The following is a 24,007-nucleotide window of genomic DNA, read 5'->3' as shown; positions in this document are numbered from 1 at the left end:
GGTTCTTAGAAAGCAAATACTAAGCTTCGATATTGAAGCTTTCACAAATCAACTTTTGCGGAGCTTTACCTCGAAGCCACCTTGTACTAAAAAGGATGACGGTATGGTTATCAGTACATATACCAGAAGCGCTACAGTAAAACACTGGGCGGATATATATATATATACCTAGTAATGGCAACCGCTTAGTCAAACTATAAACAAGAAGGATATATAAAAAGACAGGCAGCACAATCTAGAATCATCTCACGATCAATTCTTGCTAGGGACGACATCCTCATACTTCTTTCCAACGCTAATCTCGTCAACCCACAGCGTTCGAGTTCCCTGAGATCCCTCCATCTTCTTGTCGTCGTGCCAGCCATTCGCGTATAGACCAGTGCGGAACTGGAATCCGTACTTCTTGCTGTTGTCATGGTAGGTCGTGATGATGTTGGATTCCTCAACCGCCTGCTTGCCGTCGAGCCAGACCTTGTAGTAGCCCGTTGCGTCGCTCCTCCACTTCGCCTGGAGCACGACCTGGTGCCAGTTACCCGGCTTGATCGTTCCGATCTTATACTTCTTCAGGGTGCTCTTGCACATGTTACCGCCCTTGCTGCGGATGTAGAGCTGGTCCTTCTCAATCCAGATCATGCCGGAGGGGATCCAGTCATCCTTGCACGTGTTCTCGGGCGAGTCTTTGAGGTTACTGATGAACTGCGCGATGTTGTAGGACTGTCCGTGGGAGGTGTCCCACTTCGGATCCAGCCTGAAGGCGAAGCCGTAGAATCCATCGTCGCCGACCCTATAGACGTCTTTCTTGTACACTTCCGAGTGGTATCTGCCGGTGTAGCCAGAGTCGTATATCTGAACCACCTTGATCGATGTGTCCGGCTTGTACGACTGATCCTTAACTTGAGTCACGGTGCCCTTGTGTTCGTGATTGACACCATCCCAACCAGATAAAGTTCCGTGGTTCTGGAAGGTCGGGGTGGTAGTTGGGGCAGCAAACATGCCCTGCACAAGAAGTGCGAATGCTGCGATCTTAGAAGCGTACATGACGACAAATGGGCTTTGGTACTTTCAGATGAAGTAAATGAATGTGGTAGAAGACAACCGTCGATGGTTCATCTTCACCTACCCCAGGTACTACAGCGCTTATATACCTAGAATCCTAGATGTCTATGCCGAGGAGACGACACGCCAAAGGGGAATTCAAGGACGATCGCGATTTCAGATATTAGGTGCTGATGCATCGCGGCACAGAGGCATCAGCAACGTCCTAGTCTGCCATGTTCAGGTGAATAGTCTCCAAGGACTTGACATGGCACCAAACCTCAGTTAGGAAATTTCACGAAATAGATTCAAAGGAGGAACCGGGTTGCGGGTCGCTGATGGTGAGGGATGTCAGCTCGAGATGCCTTATACCATGTAAATCATTTAACTCCAATCGTTCAGCCCTAACTAGTGCAAACATAAAGGCAAATAAGATTCCTAAACGCTCTTATTTAGGAAAAAGTCGATATATAATTCATTGAGACGAAACGGTGCTGGCGTCAGCAACTCGACATAAGCCGAACTTCATCAAACTTGCATGCCTTGTTCAGCCTCCACCATTCTATATTTAGTCATCATATATTGCTTGGTTAGATAACTTCATACCGATTCTTTAAAGGTAGCAAGTTGTAGACTTTGATATATTTATCGGCCTTTTCTCGATGAAGACAACCACTCGTCGTATTGAAATTTTGTTGAGCCTAGGAGGGTCGAAGATGAAGGCCTCGAAGCCCAGCACCATGACATACAGCGCTAAGTCCTTAGACATAGCATTCAACGTATGTTCGATGAAGTTCATCAAGTTGACTAGGAACTCGACCGTTCATCGGACCCGGACTTATGTATTTCCTGGGTGATGAATCGGGCGCAGAGCCTGATGCTCGGCTGTCTGTGCTGAACCGGTTCTGTCGTCTTCTTGGTGACTTATTACGTGTTCATCGGGCGATAATAGTCTGAGTACCGTACAAAGATCCGCAGCATCCAATTAACCGTTAATTCATCGTCAATTTATGGTTTGAAAAGTCAAACGTTTGGAAAAAAAGAAACCGCCGAGTGCGGGTTTTTTTATTTAATCGTTTATATTTTATATTAGTGTTTATTTCCTTTCGAAACGTTTGGAAATTCTAAACGTTTAATAGATATCCAAGTGTTCGATATGAAGCCTTCGATGTACCTAGACGGGAAGCTGCAGGAGCTAGCGGATAGGTGGATCCAACAAGCAAACGGGCTAGATCAGGTTGAATCATCTACCTAGCCTTCTACGTGGCCTCCTACGTATGTAGGAAGCTATCTACGATTTCTACGATTTCTACAACTGAAAGATTACCTACCTACATACCTACCTGCAAGAGCCGCAGTTGAGTTGAGCCTCAAGTCACTGGCAAATCGGATACCTGGTAGTCCTGGAGATCCTGGAGACGATCCTGGAGACGATCCTGGTATGTGTGAATAGACCTTTGAAGACTTCTTCAAAGACTTGGAGGTTTTGAAGATGAAGAAGAAGAAGAAGGATTGGAGGTAGGTGGGTGGGATCAAGGTCTTATATAGACTTAAGGTAGGTGGATTAGATCAAAACAACAAGATCAAAGTACTGAAAGGGTTACACACACCAGATCAGGGATTTCGAATATTTCAAGCTATCGCCAAACATTTATTTGAAAGAAACGTTGAACTTCTTTCCAAACGTTTGAAAATATATAACGTTTAAATGCGAGTAATCGTTTAACTTTATAAATATTTAAATAGCTAAGCGTTTATGAAATCAAACCATATATTTATGGTTTTAAGAAAAAGTATGCGTTAATTAAAATGGACCAATTTAGCAAAGTATGGGTATATTAGCTTAGCTAAGACGTATGAGATCCAGCTGAAGCGGCTTACCGTTCGCCCACAGGTTATTCGTCAGTTCTCAGTCAGATATCAGTTCCTTACCTCTCATCAACTCCGACTCGTCGAGACCCCTCTAATGACAGTTCCAGCTTTGTGCACTTTACGCGTGTAATCCTAGGTGTTCATCGAGGTTACCCCTCAACCTCAACGAATGATGACCTACATGGCTTTGGCTGGGCGAGTACGGAGTCATGGGTTGGTTATCTTGTCCTTGACGAATCCCTCCGAGCCTGTTGGAATGACATGATTTTACGTGGAGATGTCAAAGTTCGGAGTCCGGACGGTCTCTTATATTTCCTTCGGGGGGATAAAAGCCGTAGATAAAGATAAGAGCTGTGGCTTAGGTAAAGATTGGATCATTACCTAGGTACGTAGTAGTTACCCAGTCGTTCCTTCCGTAGAATTACCTAGTAACATAAGTATTTAGGTATGTATGTAAGTACCTCTTTATCGGCGGCCGATGAAATATCCATTAGATAGATTTTACATGATGTGTTCTGTAGCAAGCAAGGATAGCTGTGTACCGAATTCGGTAGGAGGTTAGAATTCGAAATAGGGACGTCGGCGGGCTCCGTAAGGTGTAACGAGCCGCTAAATTGATTGTCGAGTTATAATTGGAGAGAATTGGAGAAGCTTGCGGCAATCTTCGACGCTTTAGACCCATCCGGAGCTCGTTAACTGGGTCCATTTTACTGGGAAGTCCCCTCCTGTTTAATACCCGTCGCCGTTCTTGTACCACTAACATACCTCATCTTTACACAGTCGAGTACTTCTACCATCTACCTATTTTTCTAGTAAATGACAAGTACTCTGTAAGCCTCTTTTTTTCTCTCTTTCCCTTTTTCTTTCTCTTCCTATCGGTGAGCAGCGGACCTAGAACTCATTCTTGTACATATGCACCCGCTTCAGGCGCTTTCCGATCTGCAGAAGAGCCAAGCTACCGATTCCTAGCCATTTCTAGCCGTTCTTTAGGACCCTGATTTCATGTATTGGGTTGGGTCAGGTATTGGATGTAGGTATTGGCGTCTTTACGTCCGTCTGTCACGCCCCTGCGTCCTCGCGTCCCCATCCGAACCATGATTAGGTTGAGTACCTATATGCAGCTCGATTCGGGGTGGAGGGTCGGTAGTAGCTTCGTTGGTAACTTGGTGACTTCGATTCGAGAAAAGCTATCTCCAACTTAGAGACCTAGAGACCTAAAGGTCCGAGGTACATGGATCCAATACAATGTAAAGTGCCAGGTGTATATAAATACGCAAGAGACTGCTATCTCCATTCTCTGCTTCTCGTGCGTCTTTTTCTCTTCGACTCATCAAGGTGACTCGACTAGTGATTCACGGCCTTTTCTTTTCTCGTGTGTTGTTTCTCCTGACTCTTACTTCGTCTACATTGTCTTGTCTTGTCTCGTCTCGTCTTGTTTAAATTGTAATTTCACAGGATAGATTCATCTTCCAACATTGCAACACGTTACACACTCGGCCAGTCTCTATAAAAACAGGATTCTCTGCATTTAAAGGGTCTCGGACATCAATTTCACGGATTTCCCAAATCTACCTCAGGAGAAGGGAAGGAGAAGAAGAAAATCATCAATAATTCTACGGACTCAACAGTATTATATATACCATGCCTGTCGTATCAGCAGCTCGTTACGGAAAGGACAATGTCCGCGTATACAAAGTTCATAAAGATGAGGCGTCGGGAATACACACGGTAACGGAGATGACCGTGTGCTGTCTTCTAGAGGGAGCGATTGAGACGTCGTACACGGTGGCGGACAATAGCGTCGTCGTGGCCACGGACTCCATCAAAAACACCATATACATCAAAGCCAAAGAACACCCGGTAAACCCTCCGGAGCTATACGCTAGCATTCTAGGACAACATTTCCTAGACACATACGCTCACATCAACGTGGCCAACGTCAACATCGTCGTTAAACGATGGACTCGCATGGTTATCGACGGAAAGGAGCACCCCCACAGCTTTTACCGCGACGGCGAGGAGACTCGCAACGTGGAGGCCCGCATTACTCGCCAAGGGATTGAAATCACGAGCGGTATCGCGGGGCTCCTTGTCTTAAAAAGCACGGGGTCGGCCTTCCACGGATTCGTCCGGGACGAGTTCACCACGCTCCAGGAAACTTGGGATCGCATTCTCTCTACGGACGTCGACGCCAATTGGAAGTGGAATACCTTACCAAACGTGGCGGCGGTCGAGAAGCAGGTAGCCCAGTTTGACAAAGCTTGGGAAGATGCCCGCAAGATCACGATGAAGACGTTTGCGGAAGAGGACAGTCCTTCGGTCCAGAATACAATGTACAAGATGTCTGAACAGATCCTCGATGCTGCGCCGGAAACTACATCGGTCACTTATGCACTACCTAACAAGCATTACTTTGAAGTTGGTAAGTATTTAATCGCCCACACATCGCCTCCTATATATAAAGGGTTAGCTTCTAACATATTTACTCTCACAGATTTATCGTGGCACAAAGGCGTCAAGAACACCGGCAAAGACGCCGAAGTATACGCTCCCCAGACCAATCCTAACGGTCTCATCAAGGTCGAGGTCTCACGATCATAGATGTTATTCTCATCTATTCTATATCATGTCTCCGGCGTTCGCGTGGGCCTGGCATTAATTTTTGAAATTGAAATTTACAAGGAAGTGGGATCTTCGATGAATGCATTATCATAAGATGGGCTATTTCCCAATCAATAGTATCTATATACCACCTAAAAAATAAGAAAAGCATTCATAGTTTAATTCCCTGGTCTTTGGAATGCCATGTTTTGCCATGCCGATGTGCTTCTTATGTAGTCCAAGTGTAGTTTTATCTAGCCCCTCGAATACCCTCATCCCAGCTTCGATCAACCACATGTCCAACCATACACTTTCCAAGATTTACTGGTTATATTTTTTCATATTGGTTATCATGAGATGCGTTCATTATACGCATGCACAATATGGTACATGGCAGATATACGGAGCCAAGCTTCCACTCAGCAGTTACTGCCCTGAATGTCTAAACCAAGCTCCCACTCATCTGCCCACCATCCTCTCCCCCTTTCACCCCTTTCCACCCCTATAACCTCTCAACATCCGACCGTCTCACCGACTTCACCGCCTCACTCCACCCCTCCTTCCCAACCGGCACCCCCGCAAACCGGATCAAATTCTTCTTATACGGATGCGCATCGCCCTCAAACGCCTTCAGCCTCGCCATCCTATTATCCCTCAGTCTATTCTTCGGCAACATCCCACTAACCGCCTTCCTCAACACCTCCGCACCTCCATGTTTCGCCATCAACACGTCCATGGTGACGGAGCGCAGGGACCCGGGCTTCGTGTTGTGCCGGTAGTACGTCTTCTGCCACATCTTGCGCCCCGTGACGTACAGCGCCGCGCAGTTCGTCACGACGACGTAGTCCCCGCAGTCCGTCGACGGGTCCCAGATCGGCTTGTGCTTGCCCATGAGGATCACGGCGATGCGCGAGGCGAGACGCCCGAGGGATGGGGGGATCGTGTTCGGTTGCGTTGAGAGCGTTGGGTGGGGCGTTGAGGCGGAGATGTGGTGCCAGACGCGTGTGTAGGCTAGCTTCGTCTGTTTATTAGGGGGGAGGGGTTAGTAAGGAATTATTTTGATATGCTATGTTGTGTGTAGGGTGGAATTGGCAGCTTACCAGGCCGATGGTCTGCGACATGATGACGGCTCTCGAGGGAGCTTTGGCCCCTCGTCGTCGCAGATATGGGGTTTTGTTCAAGATGCGTTGACTAGGAGTTCATAGGCTAGTCGAGGTGCCGTTTTGTGGTGCAATGGCACGTTGCTGTCGTCGAATTGGTATTTTGAGGGTATCTTGGATTTCCTAATGTTAAAGAGAGCGATAGCAGAATTCGATATTCCTGGATCACGTGCTCGGTAGCTACCGAACTTGAATTTCAGGTCTTATCGATATTGAATTAGACTAGCGAAGAGCTGATGCCCCGCACTAGTGACGCAAGTTTCAAGCGCCGAAGACCGAACTCGCAGGAGCTCCGATGAGGGGCAATTGCGACGATGGATTTCAAAGCAGGAACAATGGAAGCTGGCCAGTGGCTTATTACGTTAAATAAATGTGGATTTTTATGGTGTAAGTGAATGGCTTCCAGTCTATTCCATATAAATCCATATATGTGATCAGTATCATGGAATTCCCTTTCCTCTTAACCCCTCTAGTTGTATGATGCTGAGATATTTGCATGGTATCTCATTCCGCTCCTTTACAACATCTACCGGTTTTTTCTGTCTTGGTTTTGCTACCGAATCCTATTTCCATCGTAACAAGCGAGACACACTGCTTTATATAAAGAGGCATTCCGCCGCCGCCGAAGACAAGATGGCGATTCAAAATCAAATCAAGACTCCTTTTCAGGTGCGTCTGTCTATTTATATTCGTATTAAGAACCACCTACCTATGTCTACCCAGAAAGGCATATGATCAGTCAGGAAAGGAATTATGTCATGGTGCTTGAAATGGGACAGAAGGATAGATGCTATTAAGCAAGATTATAGAACGATGAGCTGATAGGTCCGACCCAAAATCCAGACCTTATTCGCCGTACCGATGACATGTGACGGCTGTGTCAAATCAATTTCCGATGCGCTGTATAATCTCGAAGGCATCACCAAGGTCGAAGCCAATTTGAAGGATCAACTGGTGACAGTCGAGGGGACTGGTAAGAGAGGAGTTCGTCAACAAGAGACTTGACTTGACTCGTCTCGTCTTGTCTTAGAAATTTCTTCACTTGAAAGGTGCCATGTTAAGCTAATATGAGCTGGTCATGAATAGCTGCACCATCTGTCATTGTGAGCGCTATTGAGTCCACAGGCCGGGATGCTATACTGCGAGGATCGGGTGCATCAAACGGTGAGAAGAGAATTTGTGTTTTTTTTCTTCCATGTTGGCTTGATATTACGAGCTCGGATTCATGCAAAGCATCGGTCATTATTTTTGGTCCGCATTAAAGCAGACCCTGTCCGGCCTTCATCCCCAACCACCGCGCCTTATGGCCCCCCACATAGCCGAGTTGCCGGAATTTCCTAAATTTGGGTCCTCATTTTACTCAGTTATCTGACTGAAATCCTTCCAGGCGCAGCTGTATGCATTCTCGAGACGTATCACCGCAATGAGAAGGGTGGTGAGGAATTGGTGCCTGCTTCGGCTCCAGAGGCCTCTACGGAAGGATCAGGAGCAAGTGACAGGGAGGTCAGGGGCTTAGCTCGTATGGTGCAAGTATCTCCTACGACGACCCTGATAGACTTGACAGTCCGTGGTGTTACTCCCGGAGTATACGCGGCAAGCATCAGAGAATACGGCGACCTGAAGTTTGGTGCTACATCTACGGGTCCGGTTTGGGCAGGCGGGAGTGGTACAACTCAACCCCGTGGCATCGTCGGTACTATACATGTTGGGAGTGATGGTCGAGGCGCGGCCTTTCTAGACCACTCCTTCCAGGTCTGGGAGGTTATTGGGCATGCAATGGTTGTCTCTAAACAACACGAAGGGGTTACGGAGGCTGAGCTGAAGAACGACGAAAACACTGTTGTCGGCGTCATTGCGCGAAGCGCTGGGATGTGGGACAATGATAAGACGGTGTGCTCGTGCACGGGGAAGACGCTTTGGGAGGAAAGAAAAGACGAAGTTAAGAAGGGTATGATCTAATGTTCGAAGTAGTTCGGCACGACATCCCGGATCGTCAACGTGTACTGAAGAATAAGGCTTTCCCATAAAAGCCGTCAGCCTCCAGCAGTTCGTTCTCTCGTCGAATAAGACATCCTCGAACAGTCCGAACAGGCCGACTTTGCTTTAAGGGTCTAATTCGTTCCCAAATAGTCCATCAAGGTATGCAGGGTAATTCAGGGACCTGTTCTTGCGTTTCCATCCCGCTGGCGACGCACAGCAACTCGTCGCGGCGCGATCCGTCGTAGTATTTTTACATTGTTAGCGGTAATCCATTCCAGCAATTCGGCACATTCTTACAGGGCAGACATTGGACGAGGTTACATTAAATCAGATGACAGATCTGCCCCGGTCATGTCATTCGATTTATTCGGACAAGAAACACTCCTTATCAATACAAACACATCTAGGGGCTTCGGGATAGCGTTGCCGACCAGTTGCCTAGAAGAGACTTTAAGAATCGCGTGATATCGTATACTTGATGGCACGATACAACGAACCACGGTGGCGCCACTACTATCCCCCAGCTAAGATCTCATGATGAATCGCCGCCAAGAATTGCCTCGTTGGGATGCCATTCCTACAAAAGCCACTGCCGTCCAATAATCCAAACGAAACATAGATGGGATGAGGCCTTCGACGGTCGTCGTGTGCCCGGCCTCTTTTGCCTTAATGTCGGCAAAGCGATGAAGATAATCGTGGAGGAAAGGCATGCGAATAATGGCAGATCTTCGCCTTCTTTTCACTAGAAGGGCTCATGGGTAGGGGTTTATCCAAAGCCAAGTCTGACAAGACGTAGGCAGGATTAAAAGTCTAGTCTCGTCGTTTACTCCCGAGCCCCAGGACCCAGCAACCAAGCCTTACAGCGTAGAGCATACGGGGTCCGGGGGATTAAGGTAAAGTTAGCAGGAGGTGGCTGTCCCGCAATGCTTATTCCTCTACTTTATCTTGATTCAAAGCAAACAAAAGTCGTCAGCACCTAGATCCAGAACAATGGATCTGGATCTTAAACTTGGGTAGATAAACTAAGGACGCGTATCTTATCAAACACATCTAACAAATACTTACCATACAGTTAGGTAATATGTAGATGTAGAGTACGTGCGGATTATGTTGGCTCTACTTTTCAATGCCACGCCTTGTCGCAGCAGGGCCGAAGTCCCACTTAGTGGTGACCGGAAACACGTGGATTGAGACAGAGAGATCAATTCAAACCTGAGGAACATGAAGAAAATCGGAACCCAGTTACGGTACCTGCCGGCGCACGTCTGCTGCAACAGGGATTGCAAGTAAAACTTGCGTATTGCGTACTTCGTACCTGTCTGTCTGGGTACGCTATTTGACGAACTGTTGAGGCGGAAGGACTATGCAGCCACTTTAGCACACCAGACATCACCCGCAGACGAAGGATCAACAAGCGTTGAGCCCCGAATGTTACCTCTCTAACTACAGTAGGACGAGCAAACACCCCAATACACATAATATCACTCTCAGTAGGGCTCAGTAGGGCTCAAAGGATCGATAGGGAATCCTACTAGTTTCGATTTTCAAAACGTCAATGGCAAAATTCTCTCTTTCTCTCGGAGAGCCATGCGAGGGCTAGTTGAGGCTCTCCCGAGGATCTGATCCGCTAGCGAGGTTCGATCACAGATGTCGTGGATCCAAGGGGCTTCGAAAGACGCGAACACATCGAAGTTTGAGGGTTATCAAACATGCACCCTGTCCCTTCTGCCGAGCTAGAATAGTCTTTCCTTCATGCGCGGCGTGGCGGCGCACCGACTACGTTTGCTTTAACGTGGACTCCCTGGTCAAATTTGGGCGGGATCAGATCTGAAAAGCTGATGAATAAGGAAAACCGCCTCAAACGCATTGGGGAGAAGCGAGTTTCGTAACACACCACGATGCTAGTCCCAGATCTCGAAGTACGTACTCATAAGTGGCGTTTGTCTCACACTAATCTAAAGTATGGTACATGATGTAAAGCCGTCCAAGGATCGGGGAGCTGGGAAATGGCGGAAATGTTATCACGATATAATAGATTTTTAGAAAGCGATGGATTCATCAATCGGGGATTTGACGAGGCATGTGGAGAGAGATCTAACAGACATCAAGCAAGAAATCGGTAACGATTCCTACATACATAATCTTATCTCACGATCATGTCACATCACATCACCGCGAGTGACGAATACCTAGTGCTGACAAGAGCTACCTACATAGAAGGCTTGTCGGCGCGTAGATACAACCCTAGGAACCCCATTGGGGTAAAAGAGAGGAACGACGATAGATGCAAATTCTTCATTCTAGGATTAAGATGGGACGACACACCGTCACATGAGCATTCGGACAGCTCGAGGGAGGAAGGGAGATGCTGATTCGTCCATGAGGAAAGTTCTCGAAGGCATCACAATAATTACCGTGACTTTAGATATGTACTTACGTATGCTGGTACATCCCGACTTTCCGACTTTATGAAGGGAATTGTGTATCTCCAGCTACCTAGGAGCTACCTAGTACTTCACGATGCAGATTTTAGGCGCCCTTGGAAACGCTTGGAGTCGGACATTGTGGGGCCGTTCTGAATTTCGTCGAGGAGACGGACCAATCATTCCCCCTTAAAGCGGATTTTTTGCATTTTGGAACACTTCCTGCATGAGGAGAGGCCAGGCCCCCCTTGTCCCATGTTGCAACCTAACAATATCGACAACTATATTCACTGTATTCCGGATGTTCGCTACACCACGAAGTAGTAATCACAAAGTTCGAATACACAGGAATCAAGAAATCGAGATATTGGAACATACGTTTCTTCCTTCTACCGTTACCTTTAAACAGATGAAGAGTATATGGCCATATATGACTATTTTAGAGATTTAGGAGTGATAAGGGGTCTTTGAGGAGACCTCTCGCCCCTCCGCGATGATGAATTAGGAAAGCCAAAAAAGCAAATTGACAATAGTCAGCCGAGGAGGAATCTATTCTATGACCAAGTGGCCTGGTGACTTTGCGCCTAGACGATACTACTTCCTGGACTTCTCATCCGTCATCCTTCTGTTCTATAAACAACATTTTCAAGCTTTTGAAGTCGTACAACAATTTCATATCGGCGTCTAGAACTTGGAATAGATACAGACGGCCGAGATGAAAATGGAATGCGGCTTTGCGCGCTTGTTCGAGTTCGAGTTCTGGCCGTACTGCGGTAGACCATTCGTTGCCAACGTGTTCTACGTCTAAGAAGTCGTTAGGATGAGACGATCCTACACATTGGCTTCAATGGCGCCTGTTCGAAATCATGGTAGGTCGAACGACAAGTTGGATGACAGATTTTCTGATCGCCAACCTCCTTGTCACTATTATTGCCTATTGGCAAAGCAAAAGGGAAAATGGAATAAGCAAAAGTAGAATGTATTCTGTATCCTGTACAGAGAGACAGAGTAGAGGATGAATTGACTGGCGCTCAGTGCCCCTCCTCGTCTCCCAAGCCCAGGCCTGTAGTCCAAGCTCTCGGCTGAGCGAACCCCTGCCCCTGTTTCTCCCTAAGTCGGTCTTAACCCTGGTTAGCATCATCGTCGTTTTGGCTGCCCGCAAAGAGGTACTCCGTATCCACTCGAGCTACATCACAATCGCGAAGCGGACGGGGTCAGAGTTACTGCGAAGAGAGCAGAGATACTAGAGAAGGTACCTAAGACACAGAGAGAAAGAGTACCTAAGAGAAAGAGTAAGGGAAGTAAAGAGAGAGACTGAGCAATACATACTGCATGATTCCCATCTCAAGCCAGAGCGAAGTTCCCGACTCTGATCTTTTCCCGTCCAATGCTTTTTACCTTGGCACCACAAGGTCCTCCGTCCTCTCGCCCATTACTGTCTTTTCCGCCTCCTGCCCACTCTTAGTCCTTCTGTACGCGCTGGCTTCGTTGTCGTTCATCCACTCATTAACTCCTCACCCGAGCTGCAAGTCTACCGATTCTCATCACCGACCTAATCCATTCCTTGCAGTTTTCTTGCAGTGCGAAGAAAAAGGAAAGAAAAGACGTAACTTTTCATGTCACTCTACCACTAAACAAGTGGTCCTTTCTGTCGTTTTCCGATATTTCCATATATCCATCCCAAGGCCCACCTAGTTGCAGTTGGCTCGTGGCCGTTCGTGCATCCGTACCTACATATCTATCCCACCATCCACCCAACTTACCCCCGACCTCGTTCTTTTTTTTGCACTTTGCCTGTCACAAAGGAGCTGCAAGATTGCTGGTGTCCCCGTACCAACGAACAACCATATCTACCCGCCCCCAGGAACCAAGTCGCCCGCCCAATCCTAAGCAAGTCCCGTTGGATCGTAGCTAGACCTACATACATGCCGCAGTGAATTTTCAATTGCGAAGAAAAAAAGGATCGAGCGTCAGCGTCAGCTGTCAGAATTTCGCGAAAAGCAAGGCGAACCGCCCACCCGGACCAAAGACTATTATTAGCAGGGCGATAGAAAGAGGGGAGCTTTTTTAATATTAAGCCACAACCACAGCCAGGGGATTAGTAGTACAGAGGTTATTAAATCCAAACACCAATTCAGGTCAAGCCAAGTCAAGTTTCAACAGTCGAGGCTGAACAGGATTTAATCGAAAAAAGAACAAGCGGAAGAAGAAGAGGATATCCGAAACTCCGCCGGCATTAAAATCGCCGCAAGGAAACGGCCTTCCCGCCTTTGCTTTCTGGACAAAGCAATTGGTATTAATTAAAGGCCTATCCCGGCGACAAGATGTCTTTAAAACAGGTAGGTTTTTAAAAACTAAGCCACAAGAGTATAGGGGGTTAAGGATTAGGGATTACAATGCTAACTCCCGCTCAAGGAAATAGAAACGTGGGTATCGGCCCTGAGCCGGTACGACAACAATGAGTTCGAGGAGGCGCTCAAGGAATTCGACGGCATCTCGGATACGTCCAAGATCCTGTTTAACATGGGTGTTATACATGCGACGCTAGGAGAGCACGAGAAAGCTGTGAGCGGATTATAACCTCAAACCGAATTCGAGGTTCATCGAGTTTGCTAAACAGTTTTTCTGTCTTTAGGTCGAGTGCTACCAAAAGGCGATCCGACTAGATCAATACTTAGCCGTGGCCTATTTCCAGCAAGGAGTGTCGAACTTCTTACTAGGCGACTTCGAAGAGGCTCTAGCGAATTTCAACGATACCCTGCTATATCTCCGAGGCAATACGATGATCGACTATGCGCAATTGGGTCTGCTTTTCAAGCTATACTCTTGCGAGGTCTTGTTTAACAGAGGTCTCTGCTACATCTATCTGCAGCAGAAGGATGCCGGTTTACAGGATTTGAATTATGCGGTCAAGGAGAAGGTGGTGGAAGATCACAATGTCATCGACGAAGCTATTCGGGAAGAGGCTGAGGTACGTTCCATTTAATTCATATAAAAAAGACCTCTTAACTGACATTCCATAGGGCTACACTGTATTCTCGATCCCCGTGGGCGTTGTATACCGACCCAACGAGGCCAAAGTTCGGAATCTAAAGACCAAAGACTACCTAGGAAAGGCACGTCTAGTCGCTGCCTCGGATCGGGCCAACGCATTTACGGGCTTCGCTGGATCGGAGATCAAGAACGCCGGGCGAGCTGCAGAGAAAGACGATCGTCCGACGGAGAACCTATCATTCGCGGCCACGAACCTCGTCAAGCCTGGGTTGCAGAGCAGGAGACAGCAGTCTGAACCCCCAGCCAGCCGTAACGCATTCCCTCCCACGCCACCTCCCGAGAACGACAAGCCCGCCGCCATGAGCCGCGGCGCTTCTGTTCGAAATGGCCCTAAGCCGATGCCTGCACGTTTGAATATCCCGGAGTCCGGGAAGAGTAGTCGGTATGATAAGACTAGCTCACCCCAGAGTGAACGCAAGGGCCCTTCGCGGGCTGCGTCGGAAGTACGATCGCCGCCTCAACGAAGCTACTCGAGATCCGATGCCCCTAGAACCCGGCGCTCGAGGAACGAGGATGATGGGTATCCGGATGATGTCTACGATATGTATAACGGAGGTGGGAGCAATGCGGGAGGAAGCAAATCGCAGAGGAGTCGGAACCAACCCAGCCGGTACATCGAAGAAGAGGACGAAGGCAGCGACTACGACTCCTTCGACGAAGGGGATTTCGAGATGGTATCGAACCGACGACCAGGGACCTCGGTGGCGGGCTCGTCACGAGGCGGGTCGAGGAGACCGGATATCCGCAAGGTGCGGATCAAGGTGCACTCCGAGGACGTTCGATACGTAATGGTTCCCATAACGGTGGAATTCCCCGACCTCGTCGACCGCATCCGAGATAAGTTCGGCCTGAGACGGCGCTTCAAGTTGAAGGTCAAGGACGAGGATTCCCCCGGCTCGAGCGAGATGATCACGATGGGCGACCAGGATGATCTCGAGATGGTGATGATGAGTGTGAAGTCGCAGGCGCGGAAACAGAGACTGGATATGGGGAAACTGGAGGTGAGTTTTCCACGATACTTGATTTACTATCATCCTATGGCTTCACTTTACTAACGACGACGATGATGACAGATATGGGTGCAAGAAATCTAGACGTTTTTCTTTCCTTCGTGTGCGGCAAATCAAATTACGATTACAACGATACCCAAAACAATTGCGATCTGACTTCATACGACGTAATGAAGAAGTCTTTTTTCTACACGGCTTCGCTCACCTTTTTACAGTAATAATATACAATTACTATAAACTAACCTACTTACTCCCCATCTATATCTATATATACATTTATTAGTTTTTACCAACCTAACCTACTATTTTATTTTATTGTCTTCTTTTTCTGCATAACCTACATTCATCCATCTATCCATTCATCCATCCATCCAACCTCTTAAATACAATTATTACACAAATCCCCGATTCTCGCCCGACGAGTGGGAAGATCAATCCCGTGGGCTGATTTCAGGTTTCGTCTGGTAATGCGTTGTGAAACGAAAAGCGCGACAGTTTCATCCCACGCACACACGCGCCCACTTCCCGTCTCCTACCCCGGCCCGGGCGTAGAGACGGGGTTTCGTTTCGACGGTGATAACGACGACGGTTATAATAGGTGCCTACCTATCAAATCAGCCGGCGCCAACTCGTTCGTGGCGGGATCTTGGGATTCACACTTCACACCTCCATCAATCAATCATATTTACCTCCCTAGTCCTTTTTAGTTTACTTTTTTTCTTCTTATCATCGTCATACTACAGCATATATATCCCAGTTTTAGAATCGGATAACCGGCGAATGGATTTCACGGCCTATCGGGTGGGGTGGAGGAGAAGGAGTATAGTGATATTTACCACCTATTTACCTACCTACTTACCTACATATTCATCCATCCATCCATCCTTGCCTTTTTCTTACCTTCCAAGTGCGTGCGTGCGTCGTCGTCATCCATACAATATCATATATGAGTTAGAGCTATCGGGTTATAGTAATAATGGGATTCCTACCGGAGAGTATGGGGCTACCAGGCTATAGGTACTCGATGAAAGTAGGAAGATGTTCTGTTTTTTTTCTTCTTCTCGTATTTAGGTATTTATCATTCGCGACGGGAGCATCGGAGTTCAGTTGGCGGGACAGAACTGAAATAAGAATCGAGATTAAGAATAGGGGATGGATGGTCATCGATAGGATAGTATCTGGCTTTGTAGGTAGACAAAATCACTCCCGCCGAGGGCTTTGGCATTTTATCACTGCGACTTCACGCTATGCATGTGGCTCTTGTGACTGACTGACTGACTGACTGACTGATTCTATTGCTTTTATATTTGAATCGTTTCTATGGTGCTTTTCGTGGCCTAGGTAAATTGTTTATATCCTCCTCTCACTTTGTAACGACTGCTTGCTAACTTGTCTGCGTTGCCTCGGCCGGTAGCCCTTTCCCTGAGGAGTGGCTTGTTGAATGAGATGTAGAATGGGAAGTAGAGTGGGATGTTGAACGAGATGTAGATTTAGACGTAGATGTAGACTTCTTAGTGGTCGAAGTCGATTTCGAGGTCGACGTCTTCGTTGTTTTCGTACTACTGCTCCCCGTCTTAGTTGTTGTTGTCTTTGTTGTGGTTGTCGGGGGAGATGTTGATGGCGGAGAGGTAGAAGAGGCGCTGGTACTTGTAGGTGGTGTGGTCACTGGAGGGGATGACGGTGGTGATGGGTCGCTTGCCTGGCATCCTGATCCAAATGCTGGTTGGCAGCCTTCGCCGCAGTAATCAATTGTTGATCCGCACCAGCCGTTTCTATGATGGAGTTGTGTTAGTATAGTTGGTTAGTTACTAAACAAGTGATCGAACTTTCCATATTCATGCCTTGTAAGCATAGAATTTAGGAATAAATCCATATCATCCACAACACAACCCCGAGTGATTGAGATAGAAAAATAGTAGAATGAGAACTAACTGACACTGAACAACAGTTTCCAAACTCCGATCCTTGACAGGTGATTCCGTTACCGCAGTTACCGTCGACCGATACATCCTGTGTACTGGTAGGAGCAGGACCCGAAGTCGTGGTTGTGGTTATGGGGTCGTCAGGGTTACCCGTAGTTCCTGGACCGTTCGGGAGGGGGAGGTTCGTAGGGATCTGTGAGTCTGCAGACGAGCAGATACCGAATTCGGGCCGGCAGTTCGAGCCGCAGTAATCGATCGAGCCACCGCACCAGCTATTGGTAGAACAACCTAGTAGCCGAGATTAAGCTTATAGTCAGTCACAGAGGTTACTGGGGTTTACATACAGTTTCCGTACTGCGATCCGGCGCATGTCACCCCTGTGCCGCATTTTCCATCTTCGCTCACTTTCAAAGTGCTGCTCGGTGTGCTCGGGCGGGTAGACGTGGGTGTAGGGAGACAACTAAATGTTCCAGTCGGGGCTCGAATGGTAAAGTTGTAATCCGGGACCTTTCCTGTACCAGCTCGGTACCAGTTCTCAGGGGGATCACCTAAGCATTGTCCTACTGTAACGGACCTGTAACCGTGGCTGAATAAGGATTCGAGGATGTAGTCGGTCAAATTGTAGACGGTTTGGTAGTGGATGTCGTGCTCGATCTCGAGATAACTGTCTTCACACGGGTTGGAACCGTCAACCGCCTCGTCCCAAATGTCTTTGCTCGTTTGAATCTGTTTTGCGTCGTCATGGAGATATCCCTCAGTGTCAAGATCAAAGTAAACAGCGTGATATCCAAGGTTAGCTAGCTGTGACTGGCAACCAGCGGGACAAATGGAATAGGGGGGTCTGCGTGGAAGTTAGTATGAGCCCCTATTTAGAAAGGAGGTTAGCACAAACCGCATGTAAGTAGGGAAATAACCGAGGATGTCGTTTAGAGCAATCTCATTCCATATCATCTGGTTTTTGAATTGAGCTGTGGTTAACTGGCTGTAGTTCTCGTGTGACCATGTGTGGCTCGCAATTTGATGGCCCTCAGCAGCCATTCGCTATTTCTATTTGTCAACTCCATTCTCTATTCCTTCAAACGAAAGTGCATACCTGGATTACGGTAGACCAAGGATATTCCGGGTCATTAATTTGCCCCTTTCCTAGATTGTTACCAGTAATGAAAAACGTAGCTTTTGCTTCATATTTCTGTGTTCCAGGTGTTAGTTCATATCTGGGAATAATAGGGGGTAGATGTATGACATACAGCAAATTTGTCGAGAAGGTCGTTGGTGTAATCATATGGACCATCATCGAAAGTGACAGCGATATCACCATTATTCACACAGTCGTAAATACCAACGCCACCGTACTGTACTTTGCCCACTTTGGTACGAGAAATAGACGAAGTGTCCGCTCCGGATGGCTGTATATTACCATCGCACGCTGGCCCGTAGTTAATCTGACAGTCTGGAGAGGTACAAAAGTCTTCCCCTTGCCCGCAGTAGCTTTGTGGCGTTAGCATAGTCAACGGAAGTCCGAAATGGGGGCTAACCCTTCAGCCGAGCAGCAAGATCCCTCTGCACATTTTCCACGATTTGCGCCACATCTCGTGGAACCTCTCTGACGTTTATCGAGCTCATTTCGTTCTTGGTTTCCCTCTTCTTCCGGACCTTCGACTGTCTCAGTTACCTGTGAGGGTTGCGACCGAGATTCCCAACTCCTTTTTCCTCCGAATTCCGACAAGAACCTTCGAGCCCCCGCGAGCTTTGGGACGCCACGAGGATGATCATCCGAATTCGCATGTGCAGCCGCCTGGCTAGCGCAAGCAGCCACAACCACGGCGTTCCACCAGTGCATCGTGATAAAATGCGATATGACCCCGTATAGAAAGCGAATGTCAGGGCTGAGCACAACGAATTCTCAAGCCGTGGGAGTTCCTAGCTCAGAGAAGACAAGGCGAATTGGCTGTCACGATAGATCTTCAGCCAAGGGATCGAGCAGCGAGGACGGGCTCTTTAATAATTAAGGCCACGCGTAACCGAATGCCGCGAAGAGACGATGGCCCAGAAAAGATCTGTATTAGATGCACATGGTCCCCCGGATCGGGGGCATTGGCGGTCCATGTGAGGAGCACTCAATATATACCCGGATGCTACCTTGGCAGCAGACTGCCTGCGCTTACGAGCCACTCAAAGATGTGGTATTGCAGATGTCCTCTTAGATTTGCAGCTGCCGTCGTCATGGCGTCTTCGAAAAGACTGGACTGGCCAGATGTGGCATCCTATGCGCGAACAAGAACACGAGGTTGGAAAACCAACATGCCATGTTGACGGTCAAGTCCATCGAGGCCTTTACGAGAGGAAATATTGCATCAGTACCCATGTCCAATATTCCCGGAATAGTTTGTTTCCGCTGTCTTGGATATGAGTTTGGATGTTCTCCGGATTCTAGACGTTTAGAAGTCTATGCTGCCCACAATAAGGTATTGCCAACTTTTCTTGAGGCTCTCGTATACTTGAGACCTTGTCTTCTCCAAGGTGAAGGTGCTCACCCGGGGGTCATTCTATTGAAGACCCGATCTTCGTGATCGACGGCTTGCCAATTCGGTGGAATTTAGAATGACTCGTCATCTTCCCCCTGAATTTTCGGCAAAGAGAGGGTTGTGTGTATGAAAATTGCGATGGCAACGGCATCAGAGATCAAGGTGACAGTGCAGCAAAACGTTTGTGGGGTTAGAGACGCGTCGCTGGGTAGAAAACGACATTGGGATCGAGTTCCCTTCGGTCCGCCAAGCCTTCGCCTCATCGTCCAGCCCTTCATCCATTCCACGGTTGAAGTGACTGGGGCCGGATTGGAGACGGCTATATTATATTAATTTGAAAATATCCTAAAAGCAACCTACCATCTCCTCTGCATTGCATAACACCTGTTCCAGAACTAGATACCATCCAATGGCTTGGTTACCACTAGCCGCAAATTTTTTTTAACAGGCTCGTTTGCATTAGAAACAGAAATGCAAAGAAATATATTAATTGGAATGGATTGTTACCTTGCCCATTTTCTCTCGACACTCCCCAGATTCCCACGCGCTGGCGTGCTCGGTCCACAGCCGGAATCGCGCAACTCGGATAGCGGCCAGTAGGTAGATCATTCAAAAGGATGACGAGTCTCGGTAGGTTCGCTCCGCAGCAATCAGCAACGAACATAGATGGTATTCCCTCAAGGTGTGTCTTTTGAGTCTGTAACGTAGAAGAGGAACGTGCCATCTTCTTCCCCAATTGTGTCTTCAAAGTCGAATATTAACAAGAGATAACTTTTATTTTTAGACGCCGTTGATATATACTCGCCCGACCTGTCACATGACTTTCTTTAATCCATTACTTGAATGCTACTATAGCCATTTGGTTCTCATTGCATCTAATAATCAATGTTATTATGAGGTGCTGTTTACCATCGTGGGTTCACCTAATCGGATAAACCCCATAACCCCTTATATGTTCTACAACACGAAAATGAAAAGTTCTTAGCGCTTACCACGAATTAATGAACATCATCTTGAGAACGGCGACTGGTAATTATCTATCATCTGGGTTGTGTATATGGCCATAGGCATGTCAATTTCGGCTTGCTAGGTTGAGGACATTTGACATCCACCCAAAGTATCTTGTCATCAGAATACCAAGAAGTAATTGACGATGCTTATTTCCTAACGATAAGCTCTTGGCAACCTAAGGGTGTCCTGAGGCTAGAATCACTATAAATATACCCTCAATATGTCAATGGTAACCACAGTTACGAGCTTAATCCATCCTACGTTACCGCTTACATGGTATTGAGGTGAATATGACCTTGGAAACGCGGATAGGTTATCATGAAAACCAGTTCGACCAACGTAACATGGTCCACAAGACCGAATCATCTCTCGTGTGGATATGCGATGATATCGTCTGTTGACTCAAGTGCTTCAAGACACATGGCCGTGAGATTGACCTCGGATCGTGCCATGAGAAAGATAGCTGAGGAAACATTCCATCCGCAAGGGTCACGATAAGGGACTGGTCCAGTCAATATGGGCTTGATATCAATACATATCACCATTAGAGTAGGTTAGTACGATCATGAAGTTATAATTTAGAAGAAAATACAGTTTCATCCAATCTATACTCCGTACTTCCGCGGCACTTGTGCAATCGGGAATGCCTCTTGATTGCTCACGATAAAACTCTTACCGATTTTGATGGAGGCTGAAATAGAAAGGGGAACTTAAGTGAAGATGGCAAAGGCATGTTGTACCAAAATCCAAGAAACTTCGGGAACTTACCCTCTCTTACTTTGGATACTGAACTAAGACACACCACAATAGATAAACGTAATTAATTTCGTATTCGTAGATAGCTAAGCTGGGCGTTTTATACAGAGCACATCATACAGACAGCGTCCTTCGTGACATGATCATCCATCATCCATCATCCAAGAGCCTCATTTCTCTCTCATCATATAGACATGACACAAAAATCCTTACAAGGCCTCGCCGACTATATTCCCAATAGCCCCGCCAATTTCGCCGAAGAGCACGCCTTTGAATATAGATTCTCCCATATCTTCGACCCAATGGCCCGTCTTCTTGAGCCGCAGCTTCCAGACGTCCTGCTCTTTGCGGTCTAGGCTTTCCCAAGCTACCGTGGGGCCGTGAGTTTCTTCATCTTCCTCGCTGTGAACACCGACATGAAGAGGTGGGAGTCCGTGAGCGTCAATCTCTCCGGTCTCAGCATGTCGGATCACGATGGGCTGGCCATCTTGCCCTTGGACACCTGATAAAAGGTCCTGGATGTTCTTGTCATGAGTCTCAGAGACCTTTCGCAACGGTTTTGTCCACGAAGTGGGAAGATAAGGCTTAATCCCTAGTATGGGCTGGCCAATATCTTTTGCTTCAAGGAATGTCTGTCCAATCATGGCAAGGAAGAGTACCACTATCGTGAGGAGAGTGATAATAGTTAGGGGCGATTCGCCTTGAGATTTCAACGCAACGACATAGCGCGACGGTCTTGGGGGTCCTCCTTTCCTTTCCGATACAGATTTGTCAATATGCTTTTTGAGCGGTATGCTATGTACAACAGTTGTGAAGCCAACACCTACGGTGGCCAGCTTAACTGTAAGTTCTGTGGTAGGTTTTGATGATTTCGGTGGTGTAAATGGTGAAAATGTAATCCCAGTTATATTTGAAGGGTGGGCGCCTTTGAGCACGTGGAACGGTGCTAGATCCGCCAGGAGTTCAACAGTGGCTGCAGACTTATGTTCCAAAGTGAATAGCGATATCGATGCATCGTTACCGGCGACAGCGACAACGAATTGAGTTTCGCCTTGCTTGTCCGACGGAGAAGAAGCCGGTGACAGATTTCTCACAGCGAGACCGGTAGCCTTAGAGACGCCCTTGGGCAATCTTGCACGAATCGCAAGTCGCGCATTCTCCTGCTCTTTGGCGGGGAGGCGATAGCCATGCAGGGCGACTCCATTGGAATTGGGCCTATTGACGACGGTTATGAGAAAACCGGGTGTCAGGTAGCGCAATGATTTGAAGGACGCCTTAGCTGTGGCACCTTCATCTGGGGTAATTGTGTATACACATTTCGGGTCGGATATTTCAGTCTTTGATACTTCGACGGTGAATATTTCATGATCATCGCAGTATGCTAACTGGTATGTGTCGGGACCAGTCTGAACGACGTCCAAGTCCATTGCTTCTCTAGGTATATCCAGCCTGCCCCGTGATTTCCACCGCCCGCCTCCTGCACATGGTACATCGAAGAGCGCAATTTCGGATTCCTTAGAGAGGCCCGTCGCGATAGCGCCTAGTTGTGCAAGATTTTCGTACGGGTGGGACAGACGGAGGAGTCGCTGGTAGGCGCTTGCGTCCTTATGCAAGAACAGCGCATCTCGCGCGACCTCGGAGACCCTTACACCGCTAGTCTTGGCCGACTTAGCGGGTTGGCTGATGCTGAAAACACGAAAATGTTCATTCTTTCCCTTCTTAATATCTTCCGGGCTGGAATTGACGCCGGCGAACAAGGTAAGGTTTCTATCTTTTCGAGGACCGGTGGCAAGGGTTGTGACGTTGTCTTCGTTCGGACTTAGCTCGAGTTCGGCAACTTCTGATAATTCATCTGGTTTCGAGGTATCAAGAACAGTCTGCAAAGTAACCTGGTTAGCTCATCATCATCCTCTTCATCATCAACAACAAACCAAACACATTAAAAAATAAACAACAAAAATATTATTAATTATTCCATACAATTTTATTCCCCACACCATTCCGTCCCGGGCCGCCTCCTCCCGCGACAATAAGTTGATTGGGATCTATCGGGTCGAAGGCGCACGAATAGAGAGGGTAGGAGAGGGTGATCTTCGCGGTAGGGATACTGTTCGCCATTGTCGCAATTAGGATTGATTTACTCGGTGGCAGTGAAGAAAGCTTCGATTAACTTCGTAAAGGGAACGACATGTTTAAATTGACATTTTGATAAGATGCGCAAAGTTTGTTGTTCTGTTGACTTTGGCTTTTGACTTTGATGACGAAAGTGGTATTCACTTTTAGTTCAAAGGCAAGGCCACACTTGCATCTTCTCGTCGGGGCATCGGGGGTAAGAGCTGCCCTGTAATTTTGGAATTAGGTACTTCTTTTAGCGGGAAAGACCGCTGCAGCTACAGCCCTGTCCGGGAAGTGCCACGTTTAATCCTTGTCAAGTGCCAGCATATGGGGTACGTACCGGCCTATCAACCTTTCAGCTTTCGACAGCTCTTATTGCTCTTGGTATCTTCATGATCAACATCAACGAAAATCTTTCACATATTATTCGCCCAATGTTTTATACGAATTCCCACGGCCCTTTTCTAATTCGGTGTTAATCAGAAGTTAACCAGATCCAATAAGAATCGTTACCATAACAGCTATAATTAGACCATAGCAAAC

The 24,007-nt window shown here is 47.4% G+C and overlaps 7 protein-coding genes across 7 annotated transcripts; 3 read left to right on the top strand and 4 right to left on the bottom strand.

Annotated features, from left to right (window-relative positions):
- Window positions 1-147: 147 nt before the first annotated feature.
- GGS22DRAFT_30467 (polysaccharide lyase family 20 protein) lies at window positions 148-1,367 on the bottom strand. The gene has a single exon (XM_047966759.1). The coding sequence runs from the start codon at window positions 1,036-1,038 to the stop codon at window positions 253-255; it is 786 nt and encodes a 261-aa protein (XP_047817254.1). The 5' UTR covers window positions 1,039-1,367; the 3' UTR covers window positions 148-252.
- A 2,742-nt stretch (window positions 1,368-4,109) lies between these two features.
- GGS22DRAFT_30455 (uricase) lies at window positions 4,110-5,515 on the top strand. The gene is made up of 2 exons (XM_047966758.1): window positions 4,110-5,329; window positions 5,402-5,515. The coding sequence occupies exons 1-2, from the start codon at window positions 4,549-4,551 to the stop codon at window positions 5,506-5,508; spliced, it is 888 nt and encodes a 295-aa protein (XP_047817253.1). The 5' UTR covers window positions 4,110-4,548; the 3' UTR covers window positions 5,509-5,515.
- Window positions 5,516-5,845: 330 nt separating this feature from the next.
- Window positions 5,846-6,811, bottom strand: GGS22DRAFT_30450 (ribosomal protein L13). The gene is made up of 2 exons (XM_047966757.1): window positions 6,609-6,811; window positions 5,846-6,529 (listed from the first exon to the last, which is right to left on the bottom strand). Exons 1-2 carry the CDS (start codon window positions 6,627-6,629, stop codon window positions 6,011-6,013), a joined length of 540 nt encoding a protein of 179 aa, XP_047817252.1. The 5' UTR covers window positions 6,630-6,811; the 3' UTR covers window positions 5,846-6,010.
- Window positions 6,812-7,043: 232 nt separating this feature from the next.
- On the top strand, window positions 7,044-9,264 carry GGS22DRAFT_30430 (Cu,Zn superoxide dismutase-like protein). The gene is made up of 5 exons (XM_047966756.1): window positions 7,044-7,337; window positions 7,512-7,641; window positions 7,755-7,832; window positions 8,056-8,894; window positions 8,946-9,264. Exons 1-4 carry the CDS (start codon window positions 7,146-7,148, stop codon window positions 8,625-8,627), a joined length of 972 nt encoding a protein of 323 aa, XP_047817251.1. The 5' UTR covers window positions 7,044-7,145; the 3' UTR covers window positions 8,628-8,894; window positions 8,946-9,264.
- A 3,933-nt stretch (window positions 9,265-13,197) lies between these two features.
- GGS22DRAFT_30393 (uncharacterized protein) lies at window positions 13,198-15,567 on the top strand. Its single transcript, XM_047966755.1, has 5 exons — window positions 13,198-13,410; window positions 13,487-13,636; window positions 13,707-14,042; window positions 14,095-15,126; window positions 15,199-15,567. The coding sequence occupies exons 1-5, from the start codon at window positions 13,396-13,398 to the stop codon at window positions 15,217-15,219; spliced, it is 1,554 nt and encodes a 517-aa protein (XP_047817250.1). The 5' UTR covers window positions 13,198-13,395; the 3' UTR covers window positions 15,220-15,567.
- An 895-nt stretch (window positions 15,568-16,462) lies between these two features.
- Window positions 16,463-18,989, bottom strand: GGS22DRAFT_30335 (carbohydrate-binding module family 18). Its single transcript, XM_047966754.1, has 7 exons — window positions 18,593-18,989; window positions 18,305-18,545; window positions 18,151-18,246; window positions 17,950-18,098; window positions 17,402-17,898; window positions 17,072-17,345; window positions 16,463-16,907 (listed from the first exon to the last, which is right to left on the bottom strand). Exons 1-7 carry the CDS (start codon window positions 18,895-18,897, stop codon window positions 16,520-16,522), a joined length of 1,950 nt encoding a protein of 649 aa, XP_047817249.1. The 5' UTR covers window positions 18,898-18,989; the 3' UTR covers window positions 16,463-16,519.
- Window positions 18,990-21,404: 2,415 nt separating this feature from the next.
- On the bottom strand, window positions 21,405-23,626 carry GGS22DRAFT_166917 (uncharacterized protein). Its single transcript, XM_047961922.1, has 2 exons — window positions 23,330-23,626; window positions 21,405-23,226 (listed from the first exon to the last, which is right to left on the bottom strand). The coding sequence occupies exons 1-2, from the start codon at window positions 23,465-23,467 to the stop codon at window positions 21,559-21,561; spliced, it is 1,806 nt and encodes a 601-aa protein (XP_047817248.1). The 5' UTR covers window positions 23,468-23,626; the 3' UTR covers window positions 21,405-21,558.
- Between the last annotated feature and the right edge of the window lie 381 nt (window positions 23,627-24,007).

The sequence above is a fragment of the Annulohypoxylon maeteangense genome, assembly GCF_022496945.1.
Source record: "Annulohypoxylon maeteangense strain CBS 123835 unplaced genomic scaffold GGS22scaffold_12, whole genome shotgun sequence".
Classification (NCBI taxonomy): domain Eukaryota; kingdom Fungi; phylum Ascomycota; class Sordariomycetes; order Xylariales; family Hypoxylaceae; genus Annulohypoxylon; species Annulohypoxylon maeteangense.
Note: the sequence above shows the minus strand (reverse complement) of the source record. Positions and strands in the feature narration are given on the sequence as shown.